Raw genomic sequence first — 19993 nt, 5'->3', positions numbered from 1 at the left:
TATCTTAAAAAAGATATATTTTTTAGAAAATACATTCAGTATCACCTGCAATTCTACATAAATCTCCTATATCATCTCAAACCTTTGCTTTTTTAACTTGATTTTTGACTTCACAAAAAAAAAGAAGTCACACAGAGTCAAGTTGAGCTAATAAGCTATGTGAGAAATAACTCCAAATTTGTTTTTCATGCAAAATCGCTGCATAACGAAAGTAATACATAGCCTCGTATTATTATTATTATTATTATGATGTAGAGCCCGGTCATTCCCATATTACTTCTTTAAATGTTTCCTTCCCGGATTTCCCTTAGTCACCTTAGGATAGCAAGATAGAATTTAACATTAATTGTCTAAGAAGGTATAAACATTTTTTGTGTACCTCCTGGTGGATAAGTCCATCGATATCAAAAAAACAAAATCGATAAGGACTTGATATTGTTCTTGATTTAATATGCTTTCTTTTGCCGAGATGAAGATGGGCTTTTCCATCGGGATGATCACTACTTAGTTTGAGGATGATATCTGAAAAACTCAACTTTTGCTGCCTGTGACAACCTTACAAAGAAATCCTTTTTTTTAGGGGGGAGCAAAGAACGCTTTGGCGTTATCATTGCCCAGAATACAATTTTATAGAAGAGAAAAAAAATAGTTAAAAAGGAATAGAACTACCTTAAAAACTAAAAAATTAAACAAAAAATTACAACTAATATCACAGCAAAAATCTCTTTAAAAAAAAAACACTTAAACTAATATTACAGCTGCAAAACTCAAATTAACAATAAGCATAAAACTAAAACGTAAAATTTAACAAAAATAAAAAGAATTTAATAAAGCCTAAGAGGGGTGTAAAGGTCCCAACCAACTTGGATAGCAGGAAGACTAAAAAATTACCATAAACTAAACCTAGGTTAAAAACTAAAAGATTAAAAAGCTAAAACTTAAAATTAATAAGACAAATAAAATACCACTAAAAAGGTTAAATACAACTACTCACAGATAAAAAACTTAAAAATAAATAAAAACTATAATATAATAATATATTAACTATAGTATATAATATATATATATAAAACTAAAATGAAAATAAAATAAATTTAACAAACTCTGAGAGGAGTGTAAAGAGCTCCTTCTTGGATAGAGATTTTCTTTTTCAGAGGAAAATAAAAATTTAAACTAAAACACATAATTAAAAAGTGTGTAAAATACTAATAGTTCTAAGAAATAAAAACACCCATCCAAAACTTCTTTATCATTGCCCGGGATTTGACGAATGTTCCTGGGCAATTTAAATTTATGTCGAAGGCCACATAACAAATGCAATCCACAAGGATGTGGAAAACAGTCAAGTGGCAGTTGCATCATACGCATGTTGGTGCATTTACTTTTGACATTAGATATCTGTGTGTGACTCTGGTATGGCCTAACCACAATTGACAAAGGACTGCTTCCTCTTGACAGAGTTTTCTGAAAGACGAATCCCATGGAAATACAGTGTTTTTAATGTATCAGTGTTTATTATCCACTATGGCAGTCCAGTCACTTTGCCACTTTGCTTGAAGAGCGAGTTTTACAAAATTGCTAAAATCGTATACAGTAACACGATTGGTGAAAGAAGGTTGACTACATGCATCTTTAGCATGCACATTCATTGCCCATAACTACTACTTGGCTAGTGATCCAGCAGAAACTCAGTTGTGTATTACGATGGTTCAACTCAATGATTGCATTATAGATTTCGGTGATCAACAGATGTCTAGAGTAAAAATCTTCCAAAGCTTGGAGTGTTCTAAACTAACTGTTACAAATAAGAATATGACGGTATTTTGGGTTAATGATAATCAAAAGTCTTATTGATGGCGTATAAATTCTGCAGTAAATATACTTGTAATATTAGGTAGACCAAACAAATAGACTCTGCTATTAAGAATAAATAGTATCCAATAGTATCATTCTGTTTCGATCTATCTGTGTATATTATTGTGTCTGGGTTTATTTTGGAGAGAATATGGCGAAAATTTTGCTGAAGAGCGATAGGTGGTGTTGATTGTTTCCTGTATATGGTAAGATCAAAAATAAAATTTATAAGGTTGATTCTCCACGAAGGATAGGAACAGGGATAAGTTGGAAAAATAGAAGGTATGTCTATATTTAAAAGCTGTAGTAACCGCCAGATATGAACACTCATAGGTGCAGTGAAACTTGGGTGGTCTTCATATCTTTGTAAATTAGGATTTGTAAGAACTGCAGTAAAAGCCAGCTGATTTGGTTGTCCTTTAATACAAGCAAAGTAAGATGCTGAAAGTTGGTCACGCCTATCCCGAAGTATGCTAGTGACAGGACTTGATCTAAAAGTGGTCAGTGGAAAAATGTCCTTAGCGGAAACTGCATTATTTCTAGACATAGATGATCATGTCCCTCCGAGTACCATGTGAGCCTGCGGTTCACCATTCTTTCCACGACTTTACATAAAATGCTTGTCAAAGGGATAGGGCGGTAGCTTGAGGGGTTTACTTTGTCTTTATCAGGTTTAAATCCTGGTCAGGCACGACATTTTCATACATGCTACAAATCATTCATCTCATCCTCTGAAGAATGCATATTGGTGGATCCACAGGTTCCAACAAAAAAAAAAAGATTTAATACTGGTATGACAATGGCTTCTGACCAGACCAAAGGGAAAACTTGTAAGGAGAACAGACTATTATAAATACACAATAGATGTTGTACTGCTGAATTAGGAAGGTGTGAGAGCATAGTAAAACAAATGTTGTCAGGTCCAGGGGAGGTGTCACGTGAGTTTTTAAGTGTGTGTGACAACTCCTTGAATGAAAATGGAGTGTTTAATTCACCAACCAAGTTACCAAGTTTAACGTTAGTACTTCCATCTGTAATTTTTACTTCTGAAATTCAGTACTGTATGATGAGGTAAGGGAAACCGAACAGAAACAATCTGCCAAGGTACTTGCCACTGTAGAAGGTTCCTTCATGAATGAGTCTGAGAATGGATTGCTTTGGTGATCCACAGATTGCATGGATCTTTTTCCACACAGTAGATGTGGAAGTAGTGCAAGTGACGGTGTCCATGTAATTCCTCCATGACTTCCTCTTAGTGTCTAAGAATACCTGACGACATATCGCTCTGGCTTTATAGTACAAGTCTAGGTGTTCATTTGTACACCTGCAGTAAAATTTGCACAGTGCTTGTCGTTGAATGCTAATAGGGTTTTGGCAGTCAGCATTTCACCAAGGAACAGAAAGTCATCTCGGGTTTCCCAATGTTTGTGGGATATATCTATTAGCATTAACAAATATTAGAGAAGTAAAAGAGGTAAGTTCGTGAAGGGCATCTAGATCGGTTTAAAGTGTTTTTTTTTTGCAGTTCACAAAAGATACTTAGGCAATGATGTTTCTGTTCATTAGCTGGCAGTCATAATACTAACTTTGCAGCAATCATTCTTATGATTAGTTCTTGTGACAAAACTCACTGACATTTACCATATGGTAATCCCATGGTTACAAATGTCATCAATCATCTGCCTGCTATCCTCTACAATTGCATTCTGAACAGTAATGGCATGTTCTGGTGTCAATACCAATAGATGGTCATCATGAATGGCTGAACAGATGTTCAGCCATTTAAGATGTTTAAATCAGTCATACTTTTGTGTCTCGTTTAAAGTATTACTATTAAATGCTTGCAACACATTTCGTACATTTCTGCAGAAATTTTACCACGTTTAAAAAACAACTTAATACAAATACACTCTTCTCTGAATTCAGTCATTGCAAAATTGCAATCATAAGCAAATGTGAAAAACAAAAACCTTCTCATTAACAACAAACACAACCGATCATATTAAAACTGCTAAGTATACTGATTCATGAAGGATGCATTACTTTGCTATTACTGACATTTCATTGGACTAGAACTTTTCTGCATGTATAATAAAAATGTTTGGAACTTTTGGATAGCATCTTGTAATCATCATGTTTAAATTTCACTATTTCATTCAATAAATTTTCACATGTGTATTTAATTATGTGTGTTTTTCAATTAGAGAATTTAAATTTGTTACTATTGGTTTTGCTGACATACTTTCTTGAAGATACGAAGTCTGTTCAGATAATAACCAAAAATGTTTAATTACGTGCCAATGGAGATATTTAGTGAAATGTGGTTGCCAGCATTGTTTCTGTACAACCTTTTCTGTAACCATATGTTCTTGGACTGTTGATATTTCAATTAGTTTTTGAGTTATTGTTATCTGAATGCAATGTGTTTAAGTGTTAGTAACAATGTTTGTAATGTTCGATTTTCAGGAGCAATGATACAATGTAACATTTTGCATGAAACTGGGGAAAACTTTCACAGAAACATTTCAACTTTTGAAACAAACCTATGGAGACGATGCTCTGGGTTGTACACAATGCTACAAATGGTTTTCACAATTTAACAGTAGTCATCAGTCAATTGAAAATGACCATCGACCAGGAGGCCTTCAACTTCAACTGATGACATCCACATTCAGAAAATCAACAATCTGGTGTGTGCATATCGCCGATTGGCTGTCAGAGAACTTGCAGAAGAGGTTAACATTTCAACTGGATCACACCATGACATTTTTACTGAAAAATTGAACTAAGCTGCAGCAAGTTTGTTCCTTATTTGATGATCGAACAGCAGAAAGAACATCAAGTGGATGTTTGTCAGCAACTTCTTGAACAAGCCAATGATGATGAAACATTCATGTAAAGGATCATAACAGGAAACAAAAGCTGGGTATATAACTACAACTTTGAGATAAAAGTTCAATCATTACAATGGATTGGCAAAGTATCTCCATGCCCCAAGAAAGCACATCAGTCTCAGTCCAATCTGAAAGTGATGCTCACTGTTTTTTTTCAATTTTAATGGAATTATGCATTTTGAATTCTTGCTTCAAGGTGAAATGGTGAACTGTGCATACTATCAAGGCAATTTACAATGATTACATGAAAAATCCGCAAAAAGAAACCACTCTCTCTCTCTCTCTTTTCCTGTTTAACCTCTGGGAATCACCATCAGATATTATTTCAGAGGATGAATGAGGATGATATGTATGAGTATAAGTGAAGTATAGTCTTGTATAGTCTCACATCGACCATCTCTGAAATGTGCGGTTAATTGAAATCCAACCACCAAAGAACACCAGTATCCACGATGTAGTATTCAAATCCGTATTATAAGTAACTACCTTTACTAGGATCTGAACATTGGAACTCTCGACTTCGAAATCAGCTGATTTGCGAAGATGTGTTCACCACTAGACCAACCTGGTGGGTGACACAAAAAGAAGAGACCAAGAGTTGTGGCAAGATAACTCATGCATGGTTCCTTTAGCAAGACAATGTGCTGCTGGCACATACAGATTTGTCAATTCATCAGTTTTGTGTCAAAAATCAGATAATTGTCCTCCCTCACCTCCCTAATTACCAGACCTGGCTCCTTACGATTTTTTTCTTATTTCTGAAATTAAAATCAGCGATGAAAGGACGCCGCCTTGACACTATTGATGACATTGAAGCAAACTCATCATGAACCTTAAAGGCCATTTCAAACGAAGCTATCCAGGACTGCTTCACAAAGTGAAAACACCACTGGGAAAAGTGTCTGAATAGGAGAGGAGAGTACGAGAGTACTTTGAAGGGGACAAGGACCAATATAATTTGTAAAATTAATAACAAACATTAAAAAATTAAAGTTTGATTATTTTCTGAACAGACCTCATATGTTTCTTTTCCCTAATGGTATCAGCATGATTAGACTTTTATTTAATCAATATACAGTGGTGCCTTGAGATACGAATTTAATTCGTTCTGTGATCATCGTCGTATGGCAAAAAAATCATATCTCAAAGCAATTTTTCCCATTTAAAATAATGTAATATATATTAATGCGTTCTAGCGATATGAAACTAACCCAAAACACAGTTAAATTACATATAATATACACAATTTGTATATAAATAAACGAGTAATAACACACATAATGTTTATTAATTTATTTATTAATATATTAACAACACACAATGTTTATTAATCATCACTTTAATGTCGGGCCTTTTTGGCCTCACTTTCCTGACTTTCACTGCGTGACACCTTCACAAGGTTAACGATCAAGAGAGGTCTGTTTCTGCCTTCTTTTTAAAATGTTACAAAAGAATGTGAGACACCTATCATCAAATAAGGCACTCGCTCTCCCTGCAGACAATTTCTCTGGGTGTCTTTTTTCCACAAAATCAGACACTTCCTGCCACTTGCCAAAGATATCACTAATTTCATGTGAAGTAAGTTTCTCCTCCAGCTCGACCTCCTCCTCACTGCTGAGTTCAATCATTACCCCCGAGTGGGAAATCTTCTGTAACTGCTTCAGCTCCTCCGTCGTGAGTTCTTTAGCATACTCCTCAATGAGATCAGCAACATCTGCCTCGTCTACCTCTAGGCCCATGGAGCGACCAATGGGTTCATCTCCTCCTCAATAGGTTCGAATCCCTCAAATCCCTCTCATTTTAAAACAACATCTGGGCATAATTTTCTCCAAGCTGAGTTCAATGTTCTTTTGGTAACACCTTGCCAGGCAATATCTATAAGCTTAAGACAGATCACAATGTTGTAATGATTCTTCCAAAACTCCCTCAATGTTAGGTTCGTATTTTTTGGTAACTTCGAAGCAACGCTTGAAAAGATGCTTCGTGAAAAGTTTCTTAAAATTGGAGATAACTTGTTGATCCATGGGCTGAAGGGTAGACGTTGTATTGGGTGGCAGATAGACAATTTTAATAAATTTAAATTCATCTAAAAGGTCATCCTCAAGGCCAGGAGGGTGAGCGGGAGCATTATCCAACAGGACACACTTAAATGGTAGACCATTATCGATTAAGAATTTTTTCACTGAAGTCCCAAAAACTATGTTCATCCGCTCAATAAAAAACTGACTGCTTTACTGTTTGCACGCGACAGAACTTGTAATTTTTCTTTCATAACTTTATAAGCTTTGAAGGCCATTGGGTTTTCCGAGTGGTAGACTAGCAACGGTTTTATTTTGAAGTCCCCAATAGCGTTACCGCAAAGGGCAAGCGTTAGCCTATCTTTCATAGCCTTGTGGCCGGGTAGACTCTTTTCTTCAGCCGTGATAAACGTACGCCTAAGCATTTTTTTCCAAAATAACCTTGTTTCGTCACAATTGAACACGGTAGGTATCCTTCTTCACTGAGTTTTTCAAAAACCTTAATGAAATTTTCAGCTGCCTTAATATCTCCACTAGATGCTTCTCCATGACGAATAACTGAATGAATGCCACTTCGTTTCTTAAAATTGTCAAACCAGCCACGACTAGCTTTGAACCCCTCACCGCCTTGCGATGATTCTCCCTCCGTCTCGGTTACATCACGCTTGAGGTCTTGGAAGATGGCGCCAGCCTTCTCACAAATAATCGCTTCAGAAACAGAGTCACCTGCCAATTGTTTCTCCTTAATCCATAATAAAAGTAGCTGTTCCATCTCGTCATGTATATTAGTTCGTAGCTTTGAAATAATGGTGACGCCTTTGGAAGGTTGCAGCTTCTTTATCGCTTCCTTCTGCTTGATGATCGTGGATATTGTAGAAGGATTGCGGCCATACTCATTGGCCAAGTCGATGATATGAACGCCACGCTCATGCTTTGCAATAATTTCATGTTTCGCTTCTATTGAGATCATTTTCTTAGGCTTTTTCTTTTCACCAGTTTTGTCTTTAACTTTGGGATCCATGGTTAAAATAACAAAATATGCAGAGTACAGTATATATACTATCCAAAATGACAGGAAAAACAGGCACAAACAAAGTGAATAACACGTCGTGGCGGCCACGCAGAGGACTGTGGTCTCAACAACCAAACAGAGTGACATAGCGAGCAGAAGCGGCGGGAGGAAAGCTGAGCGAACGCTCTGCCATCTAGGAATCATCTATGCAATTATCGCACATCGCAAATTCGTATCTCAAATTTTTTATTGTATGTCGAGGTATAAATTTTAGAATATTCCATGTTGTATCTCAAAACATTCGTATGTTAGGACATTCGTATCTCAAGGTACCACTGTACTAATGTAATATGCCTACAAGAGTTTTTTTAAGTTTTATTTATCATTTGTATGGAGAAGATTTCACAATTTTGGTCACTGCTTTTATTATAAATATTAGAAAAAGGCTATTTTTTTTATTAATAACAGACCGTCAAAACAGGCTTACAGTACCCATTTGAACCAATCTGCAATGAGCATTTTTCTATGCAACATAATGTTTAAGCACATGTAATTGTTCCACAAAAATTTAGTTTTGTAAGTTTTCTTCATTTTGAAACCTATACAACTCAATAATTCAATACCATCAGCCATAATACAAAGCAGATCATTCACTTCTGCCTTTCATTTTTTTGTGTTCAACTTCATGTTTTATAAATTTTGTTTTTGTCTTCAGTCATTTGACTGGTTTGATGTAGTTCTCCAAGATTCCCTATCTAGTGCTAGTCGTTTCATTTCGGTATACCCGCTACATCCTACATCCCGAACAATTTATTTTACATATTCCAAACGTTGCCTGCCTGCACAATTTTTTCCTTCTACCTGACCCTCGAATATTAAAGCGATTATTCCAGGATGCCTTAGTATGTGGCTTATAAGTCTGTCTCTTCTTTTAACTATATTTTTCCAAATGCTTTTTTTTCCATTGATTTGCCACAACACCTCTTCATTTGTCACTTTATCCAATCACCCGATTTTTAACATTCTCCTATAGCACCGCATTTCAAAAGCTTCTAATCTTTTCTTCTCAGGTACTCCGATTGTCCAAGTTTCACTTCCATATAAAGCAACGCTCCAAACATATACTTTCAAAAATCATTTCCTGACAGTTTAAATTAATTTTTGATATAAACAAATTATATTTCTGACTGAAAGCTCATTTCATCTGTGCTATTCAGCATTTTATATCACTTCTGCTTTGTCCATCTTTAGTAATTCTAATTCCCAAATAACAAAATTCTTCTACCTCCATGATCTTTTCTCTTCCTATTTTCACATTCAGTGGTCCATATTCATTATTTCACTACATTTTATTACTTTCATTTTGTTCTTGTTTATTTTCATGCGGTAGTTCTTGCGTAGGACTTCATCCATGCCATTCATTGTTTCTTCTAAATCCTATTTACTCTCAGCTAGAATTACTAGCATCAGCAAATCGTACGATCTTTATCTTTTCACCTTGTACTGTTACTCCAGATCTAAATTGTTCTTTAACATTAACTGCTAGTTCTATGTAAAGATTAAAAAGTAACAGGGATAGGGAACATTCTTGTTGGACTCCCTTTCTTATTATGGCTTACAGATTTATCAAATAGAATTTGCAACTAATTAGTGCTCCCTGTCAATGAAAGCATGTAGTTGTAATTTTTCTGTAATCTGATATTAAATTTCTTAAAGTCTAGCAGTTTTTTTACAAGTAATCTGAATTTGCTGCAAATATTATTTTTTTCTCAAATATTTTTTTTTTTCTCTTTATTGATTCCATACAATAAAGAGTATAATTCAACCTAAAGTAGCCTTGAAGTTCTGATTTCAATCTTATTCATGAACTTGATAGCATACAGTTGGGACATGTATGTTGTAAACATATTGTCTCTCTTTTGTAACATATTCCACGAGTTTTTTTCCAATTTCTAACAATTTTTATTTAGTCCAATAAAAACGTTCTTTTGTTACCAGCACACAATTTATTCATTTTACACCTGCTTTACACATCTTATCATCTTTTTTCTGCCTATTGTGTTACAAGAATGTTAGGTTTTATTGAAAAACTTAATCTTTTAATGTTCATAGTTAACATAAACTTTTATATTCATTTTAAAAAATAAATATTATTACATGAAATGTACAATAAAGAACATAATAAAACCAAAAAAAAAAAAAACTGCCACCTTAAAACTATTAATATTCTGTACTGATCATACTGGTATTTTCTTAATGAATATGTAATTTTAAAATGTTGTTGTAATGGTTGTGTGTGTGTGCTCATACACAAGTTTTTACCAGAAACAAATAAATTTGCTTATTACAGCTAACGGCTTATTAAAGCCCTTCTCATTCCCTAGCCATATAATCTACATCAGTTAAGAGCTATAAGCTAGCTCTGTACTATAGAATTTATTTATAAGTCATTAGATACTATATATGATGTGAGCAAGTCCATATTATTTTTACACCGTTTCAAAAAAAAAAAATATGCATAGGGACTACTGAATAATTAAGATATTTATAATTTATACCATAACATAACATAATCTATGTTATTAATGTAATAAGAACAATTAATATTTACCCTGTTTGTATCTTCTGAACTACTACGAGTTTCAATCTCTTCCTCAGGTTGTTCTTGTAGTAATTTTGATTGCCTAATGGATTCAACTGCATTAGACAAATCCATTAGAGTATAATTTAATGCTGGAGAATGTAACAGATCTCCATTTCTACAAAGCTCATCACTATAATGAAAATAAATAAATTACCAAAATATTATGATTATTTAATTAATATAAACATTACATAAAGATATAATTTACATTAAAACTAAAAAATACATGTTAATTGCTTTAATTTATATTTACGTAGCTGCTTTAATTTTGCTTTCACTTTAAATGCAAATTATTATAAAATTACACCAATCCAATCAATTCAGTTTTAATAAACCTTCCCTCTTATTACAGACATTCTATCTTATTATGTCTAGGCACAAGAAATTACCTACTTTGAGGTTGGCAACATTTACTTAACTAGGAGAAATCATGTTCACTTATTGTTTGTATACATTTCAAATTTAATATACGCATTATTTTTATTCATTAGTAAATAATAATACAGTATATAAATCACATCAAGGAATGAGTAAATATACTACTCCACTGACAAAAAAATAACTCTCCCATCACTGGCATAGATAGATCAAGGGAAACTGAGGTAAAGCTTAACCTGCGGAGAATTAAAATACATTGTGATTAAAATCCACATTAATTATTTTAAATATATACACATAAGATATTACAGTAAATACATGAAAATATTAAATACAGAAAAAATAACTAACAATTCGGAAAGTGTTAATGAAAATTATTTGCACACATATTTAAATACGTATTGTACGGGATGCAGAAAATTCAGGTTTTTATTTCTTATTATTTAAAACTTCACAGAGCAGTAATCTTTCTGTAAAGAAAATATTTTACTCGTACTTTAAATAAATTAATGGGATGATTTTTTTTTAAATACATCAAATAGTAATTCAAATAAGAATCTCAATACCATAACTTTTACACATGGTTATTGAAATCAGCCATGCCATGAATCAGCTTTTGGTTTGAGAACCTCACCAGAAAACATTGTTTTCAGGATTAGCATATCTGCCACTTATGAGATCATTAATTTTAAAGATGCATTATATTAGACAGACAAAATAACAGTAGCAGACCTTATCAGCTAAACCTTATACCGCTAAGATCAATCAGTGCAGGTCTGGGAATGTTAAAATATTTCCTGTTTGAACTGCTCTTAGTAGAAATCTTTGTGGTCATGAAGTGTCATACAAGAGAACAACATAACTCATAAAAATCTTGCACAGTTTGTTTTAGACTGACTATCAAAGCTTCTTCTTCATTTTGCATTTAACTTCTAATATTACTGTAATGCTGGGTTAAATGAATTATATCAACAAAATTCCCTTTAAATTTAAAAAGACTATTCTCATAGTTTGCAGGAGAAAAAGTAACAGGTTTTGTATTTCACTGATCACTGATTTACTGCCAGTAACAGAAAAGAGAGGCAGATAAATTGGGCAATAACGTTATAAATCGCCAACTAATAAATCAGTTTAACTTGAAGAATACAGAAGCTTAATGATTAATGTGATTAGATAATCACATATCAGATATGAAACTAAAATAAAAATTCTTTCCTATATCTCCTAACTGTGTATAGACATATTTTAATAAATAAAAATAAAAATTTTTTGTACTTATACTAATTGTTTTAATAACTGACCGTTGTCGTATAAAATAGGACTGAAGTTCTATAGAATCTTCAAATACTTGTGAATCAGTTCTCGTTAACTGTCGAGCTCTTTCTAAACACGAAAATATATCTTCCTGAAACAGATCTAATCTATGGTATTGGTTGCCGTCCAACCTTCTTTTTATGAGATCTAATGATAAAGCTCTGATCCTGTATAATACAAAAATTAAGGTATTAAGATTACAAGAGAATACTGATAAGCAATAGATTTATCTGATTTAAGCTTCTCACAAATGGTATAATTAAAATAAAATATTCCCTATGTTAAAGTGTTCTTAATTAAAATAAAATGTATACAAATTTTTCAAGAAAACATTATGAACCAGGAACCAGGATGGTGACAGATAGGAAAAATAAAATTGGTGGCAGTTGAAGAGAAAGGATTATTTCCAAAATAATTGGACGGGTTTCTAAAAAACCTGTGAAGGAAATAAGGATAGAAAGAAAACATAGTCTTTGAAAGACCTCAGATGGAGTTGTGAGGGAAAAAACTCTCAACATACTGAAAACATGATGAAAATAGAGTTATTAAAATATAGAAGAAGGAATACACTAAGTTGATATAAAAAGCACCTAATAATTTTTAAAATGAAAACAGAAATATAAAAAACACATCTTACTGATTTATTTCTTATTATGTTATTATAACAAATATAATAATGCCATTTGAGGAAATAAATTAATTTCCAAATAGCAAAATCTGTCAAAAATTCATAATCTGTTATTCTGCATGGCAGATTTTGCATCACTACTTGCACCATGTTACCAGTATGGCTGTGATTTCTTGTTGTATGAAGGCCTTGAATCTGTTAATATCTCTAGGTTTACTAATATAGACTCTAGATACACAGTAACCTCCGTAGATAATAAGTCACAACACACACACACACACACACACACACACACACACACACACACACACACACACACACACACATACATACATGTCTGGAGAATGCTGGTGATAGAACACAATTAAGATTACAAGAAGCTGTAAAGTTTCCTCTGGAAACTATACAGCCTGGAGGCTTCCAGGCTGTACCACTACCATGAGTGCTCCAATGTTGTAAACTAGAGCCCCATCCTGACACAACCACATTGCATTCAAGTCGATCTCATGTCGATGCAGTTCAGGAGCAAGGAATTCCTGTAACATTGCCAGAGTACAAAGCAGAAGTGGAAATCACTACTTTCTTTCTCTTCAAAAAAGAATAATGGTCTATGAATAAAAATTTTCCATAGCCCACCATAAAGTTAAACATGGACAGTGAAGATACATATAAAACTATTAGGGATTCAAATCAGACTGCTTTGTTCACTGACCCTGATAAAAAGAAAATTCTCAAAGAATATCACCCAATTTGCTCTGCTACACTCAAGTATAGCTCTTGCACCACTTAAATTTTATACTGATGAAGCTTAAATCCTTGTAAACCATTCTTCTGAAATTCTGTGAGATAAAAACGCAGTGTGCTTTTTGACTGAGTACTGATCTATTTTGTTTTAAAAATGATCAGGTTTTCTTGGCTCACTCTATATTAATTTATTCTGTACATCTTGAAGGAGACAACACCAGATCAAGGAAATGAACCAATATTACATTAAATTAATTTTTAAAAAGAAATATATTTTATGATAATAGGAAAATAATAATCCTCTTATGAAAATGCATTAAAACACAATACTTAACATAAATAAGATAAATCCACACTTAACTTAACTTTGGTTAAAAAAAAACCAAAAGCTAAACAATAAAACAAAAACATAACTGTAAAAATTCATTTACTAAAATAAATTGATAAGCATATGATTCAATAGTCAGGGAAACATTGACCATGATTTTATAAGAAAGAGGAACAGAAGATAAAACTAAAGGATTAATCAAAAAGATTCTAACAGATACAGTGTCAAAAGTAAAATTCAGAGGTAACATTTCAGAGCCATTTAGAATAGAGACAGGAGTCAGAAAAGGAAATGGGACTTTACCAGTATTATTATTTAATGTAGAACAAGAGAAAGTAATAAGAAAATGGAAAAAACAATTACAAAGAACAATAATTAAAGGAATGAAGTCAGGAAGATCAAGATAAAGTGTCTAGCTTCTACAGAATATATTGCAATTTGAAAGAGACAATAAAGAAACAGAAATATTACAGAAAATAGCCAGTAAAGCTGGATTTCAAATCTCTTCTGAAAAGACAGAAGTTATAATTAAAGATAGAAAAAAATAACGGCAGGGAGGTTAAAAAAAAAAATAAAGAAAAATTAGAAGAGCTGATAAATTTGGATATCATGGAGAACAGTTAATACCGACTAGAAAACCTAGCATATCTCTTAAGGAAAAAGAAAACAGATAGAAACAGCTTTTAGATTTGCCAAACTACATATAACAAAGCACCACCCATCAGAGCCACGTTAAGTTGTTATGAAACTGCGGTTAACCTGGAAGCATTTTACACTATAGAATGTTTGCTGTAAATAAAAGAGTTGGTAATACAGATGACTGAAAAGAAAGAGAGCAAAATTTTGAGAAAGATTTAAAAAGTTGAGGGAGGCAAGGAAAAGGAGAATATCCAAATTGAAGATGTAGAAATTAAAAGTGATTATATAGTTATGATAAAAGGAATAAAGTACCCTCAGGTCAAAAAGAAAATATCAAATCTGAATTTAAAATGAAGTGAAGAAAGAAAGAAGGCTGTCGTAGCATGAGAAAATATTGGCAAGAAAGGAAAAAGAAACATCAGAAGAGATTGTAATTGCAAGCTTACACTTGGTTCTAAGAGACTAGAACGAACTCAAATAATAATAATAACAAACACCTCCTATTAAATTCAAAGTACAAATAAACATAAATAAATGCGATGGATTGGTTCAAAGTAAATGTTAACAGTTCAAAGTTAATGCTGAAGAATGTCAATTCTTTAAAATATTGGTGAACTCAGTAAATCATAAAAAAATTACAAAAGAAGAAATATTGATGTAAATATGATCTATTGAAAGTACATCTGTAAATAAAATGTTTGGCATAAAAATCTGAAAAAATATGAAATAAATAATTTAAAAAAATTACAATTAACATAGGTCACTAAGTAAAAAATATCAATAATAAGCATATAGTAACCCTCAACAAACAAAAGATTAATGAAGAATCAAGTTCAAAAGTGTTAAAGAAAATGTTTGGGGACTGCAAGAAAAAATATGCAATTCATTAAATTTTGTTATAACGTGGATAAGATAACAACTGGATTCAGTACTATGAATCCTATGAAGAAAACAAAAAATTAGTTTACAAAATGTGTACGTGTGAAGAAATTAGAAGGCCAAAGCATTACCAACCATTTTCTTAACACATTTTTTACTAAATTTTTTTTTTCCAATACATATTTTCTGGAAATTTTTTTTCCTAAAAGTGTAAGTCTTTAATGTTCAAATTGTCAAATGTATTAATTTCCCCAAATACAGTTGTAAAAAAAAGAAATATATTTGCAATCTATATACAACCTTTTCTTATTAGCAAAATTCTGACTTATAACAGATCCTTCTATAAATTAATCAAAAAAACTTATTTATTTTCTAAAGAAATTAAGGGCCAAATATTTTGGGATTGTAATAGAATGTGAATTAAAGAATGTAAGCCAAGGATGTTAACAGCTTTTGAATTACTGAAATTACAAAAGGTCTGTTAGCAACTGATCACACAACACTTCAGCATGATCATATGGTTAATATTGAAGAAGCGGAAGCGGTGTCCAGGACAGCAAGCAGTGTCTGATGAAACAATTGAAGCAGTGAAAACAAGTTTCTTGCATATCCTGAAGAAATCCATGCAAAAGCGTTCTAGACAGTTGGGCATTCCTAAAACAACTGTTCACAATGTGTTAAAAAAGACGGTTGGTTACATTTCTCTGTGTACAAATTTCAGGTGTTACAACAACTTTATCCACAGAACAAAGTGAAATGGTTGATTTTGCTGTAAACATTCTGGATAGGTTAGAGCAGGATGATGAGTTTTTAAACAAGTTCATTTTCAGTGATGAAGTAACGTTTCATTTTCCAGGATGAGTACATCAGCATGACAGTGAAAAAATGAATGTGTGGTGCACTACTGGATGAGACAGTTATTGGCCCCTTCTTTTTTCCTAAAAAAAAACAATAACTGAAAACATTTTCCTAGATATGTTAGAAGGGTATGCAGGGACCCAAATACCAAAGAAGTTTATTTTTCAGTTAAGACAGAGCTCCTCCATATTTTGCCGTAATTGTGCAAGATTTTGTTAATGAAACATTTCCTCAGCGATGGATCAGAAGAGAATAATGGATTGCCTGGCTCACACAGTCTCCAAGCCTTATCCCAATGTATTTCTATTGTTGGGGTTATGCAAAAACACAAGTGTATTTCGTTCAAGTTTGAAATATGTACCATTTAAAAGAAAGGATCACTGAAGCTGTTTCTTCTATCACGCCAGATGTTCTCTGCCATGTATGACAAGAGACTGAATATTGTCTTGACATCTGCAGAGCAAGTAAGGGAGCATACATTGAAATCTACTGAACAGGTAAGAAACTTTGTAGTGTTTCTCTTTCACTTAATGTATAGTTCATCTCTCTACAATGCTTTGTTCTGAAACTATAACCATTAAAAAACCCCAGTATTATTTTACAAACACACTGTATATTCCTAATATTCTATTAAACCTTACAAATTGTTCACACTTTATAATACCTCATTAAGAAAAAAAGATTATTTAAAAATTTCAATTCACTGCTTTAAGTGATAAAAAATTTGTTTTAAAAGACAGGATCCAAATCCTGAGTTTTTTGTCTGATAAGGGCATCCATAAGTTTAAGGTCAAAAAGTGTTAAAATTATACTTATGTGAATTTGTAAGTTTTATGTTGGGCAAACAACTGAAAATTATTGTCTAGACACCACCACAAAAGAAAATAAAGCTATAATAGATTTAACTTAAATAATATATTATTTAATCTTGAATAACAAAATAAAATCATGCAATTAAAATAAAAAATTTTGAATTGCAAAAAACTGTTTTTTACAAAAAAGAAAAAAAAAGGCGCAGAGACCTGATCCAAGATTTAACAATACAAGGATTGATTGATAAACTGAAGTCTCTAACAGCCCCATTACCATTAAATCATGATCATTCACGCTAATGTTTTTTTTTTTTTTTTTAGGATGCAAAGGAAGCCCCTCAATGCATAACGTGAAAACTTATGAACAATAAAAAAAATACCTTTTCAAACAGAAGAAAATACTTTACTTAAAGATACAAACAATACATGCTGATATAATAGGCTCAAATAATAAATGTATAGTAATTCAGTTGTTTCACACCCTGTACACAATTCCAATTATTTTTTCTATTAAGCTTTCCAATGACAAAGACTTCATTCAAATTGGATCAGCTATTTTTAGTAACAGATAGGAAAAATTATAAAAGTAATAGAAAAACTCTGAAAGTGAAGCGGGTGTGGAAGAAAACCTTTAAATCTCAAATACTTTTCATTCATTTTCATTTCAGGCAGACATTTCAAATTTACTTATCTCAATAACATCCCCTTTTTAGGGAAAATTCCTCCTTGGTCCAAAAATCCATAGTAATAAAATATAAATGTCACACAATATAAAACTGTGTTTCGTACTTAACATATTTAATTAATTTTCAGATTTACATTTCCCTTCTAATCGTAACAAATTTTACAAAAGTCACATCAAAGAGGTGTGAGTTTTTTTTTAATGAATAATTTTCTTATATTCTACAATAAAATATTATTACAATGAATATAATGACATACTTTTTGCCATCAATGTCATCATGTTCAGGCAATTCGGCCATTGAATCTGAGAAGCACCGACTTTCATCATCCTGATGATTATAAACGGCAGTAAATAAAGATGTCAACAGCTCTTGAACTGCAGCTGGTACATCAGGTACTGAATCTTCATCTTCACGAAGTTGTAGTTTAGTTTGAAGACAAACTCTTTGAAGCATAAGTGCATCCTGTAATACACAAGAAGAATAGAATCCAGCGATACATTTTTTAACATTAAATAAATATAAAATTCTCAACCAGAAAGCAAAGCATAATTTTCATTTTTGGTATTCTTTTAAAACAAGATGGCTCCCAATCAACAAACAAAATGCAGTGGAGTAATTCAGCAAACCAACTAACACCAAGAAAATCCAAGAGAAACCTTACACAAGGAAAAAAATTTTGGCACGCAATTACTTATGTGACAAAAAATAATATTTTAAGATAAGTTGGACCAGTTATATTTAGGTAGAACTATTTAAATCTTCAAACTCATCTTCTCAATTAATCAACATTAATATCAGTCATTCATTTTAGAGAATTCACGCTAATATTTTTACTAAAAATATTTTTTTTTATTCAGAATTTAAATTAAAAATTATATGTACATATATAAAAAAGTTATCTGCTCTTACATGAGTCCCTTGCATTCCCACTCTCTTCTTTTTTCAGCTGAACTAATATTTCATGCCAGTTCATCTATAATTTCACTAATAGACAAAAAAAAATGTTTTTAATGTTTCTCTAAGTGTGATAGCATTTCTTGAATTGCTTTTTTGTGTACATTACAGATCTGTAAATACAGTTTTTTCTACCACTCTTAGTTTTAAATAAATTACACTCCAAAAAAAATTAAGGAAAATATAGTTAAAATCTGTAAAATTTATAATTTTGCACGGCCATACCTGTGTTAGAATGATTTTGCTGATGCTTTTCTTTTATAAATAGCCTCAGGTATATACCAAATTAATGTCCAACAGTAATCGGCTAGCATATTAGTATTCCATTTCCCTTTTTAGCAGCGTTCCATCACCGAAATGTCTTGTTGGAAATGTTCACTGTGTTCATCATTTACGTCTCCGCGATTGTCGAGGAAAAAATCCACATGCGAGTGGAGGAAATGTATTTTCAAAGACATATTACATTCCATAGCTCTGTATGAAGTAAGAAGTTAATTAACAATATCATGGTTGCTGTCGGATTTTTGTTTGCAGAGAAAACTTTTGCAAACATCTTTAAATGAAACCCAAGGTGCACTTTCTACATTATTTTTACTGAATTAAATACATTATCTTTGACCAACTCTTTTTTTTGAGGATCTATTCCTTTTTTAATTTTTCCTTCACATACTTTCGGAAATTTCTGCCTGATGTACAAAAATGTGAGACTATCCTTCTTCATTCTTTTACAAAATGTTTCATTAGTCGTAGCTTAATACGGAGAGGGGGTAAAAATATTTTTTTGGGTTAAGTAAGGGCTCATGTATAATAGTTTTCCCATTTGGAGTTACGTTGTCTCGTTTCGTCCACTCTTTGGTAACATAATGTTAATCCATATCTCGGCTGTCTCATTAGCAAAGAAAACACATGTACTTAGTATTTTACCTAACTGCATGCCTAACAAACAAGCTACAACTTTCAAATCACCACATGTGTTCCAGCTATGTTTTTTATAATTTATTTTTTTAAGAACATCTTTCATCACATCGTATGTCTATTTCAAATTAATACCATAAGCGATTGGTATCGAAGGATATTTGTTACAGCTGTGTAGCAAAACCAAATTTAAACAATACTTGGACGAATCTATGAAAAGGCGCCAGTCCTCAGGTTTATGAACTTGTCCTAAGTGCAACATAAGCTCATCAATATCTGTGCAATAAACCAAATTATTTTCATCAATTAAGTACTGAGAAAGTTCTTTTTGTTGGCTTTCAAAGCACAAAATTATTGTATTTTTTTTAAAGCAAATTCCAACCTTTCAGTCTTGATCCTAAGTTCAGCTTGATTTGTTGATAAATTTAAATCCCTA

The 19993-nt window shown here is 32.3% G+C and overlaps 1 protein-coding gene across 10 annotated transcripts in view; it reads right to left on the bottom strand.

Moving 5' to 3' along the window:
• Window positions 1–19993, bottom strand: part of polybromo (protein) — a 315452-nt gene that overhangs the window by 134633 nt on the left and 160826 nt on the right. For all 10 annotated transcript variants that reach the window (XM_075362328.1, XM_075362291.1, XM_075362318.1 and 7 more), the window contains exons 17-19: window positions 17945–18150; window positions 12102–12281; window positions 10390–10552 (exon numbers count right to left, since the gene is read on the bottom strand). In XM_075362328.1, the coding sequence (XP_075218443.1) occupies window positions 10390–10552; window positions 12102–12281; window positions 17945–18150 (549 nt within the window). The remainder of the gene's footprint in view (window positions 1–10389; window positions 10553–12101; window positions 12282–17944; window positions 18151–19993) is intronic.

Source organism: Lycorma delicatula, chromosome 1 (assembly GCF_047948215.1).
Source record: "Lycorma delicatula isolate Av1 chromosome 1, ASM4794821v1, whole genome shotgun sequence".
In the NCBI taxonomy this organism is placed as follows: domain Eukaryota; kingdom Metazoa; phylum Arthropoda; class Insecta; order Hemiptera; family Fulgoridae; genus Lycorma; species Lycorma delicatula.
The sequence above is the reverse complement of the archived record's forward strand: the minus strand, read 5'-3'. Positions and strand labels throughout refer to the sequence as shown.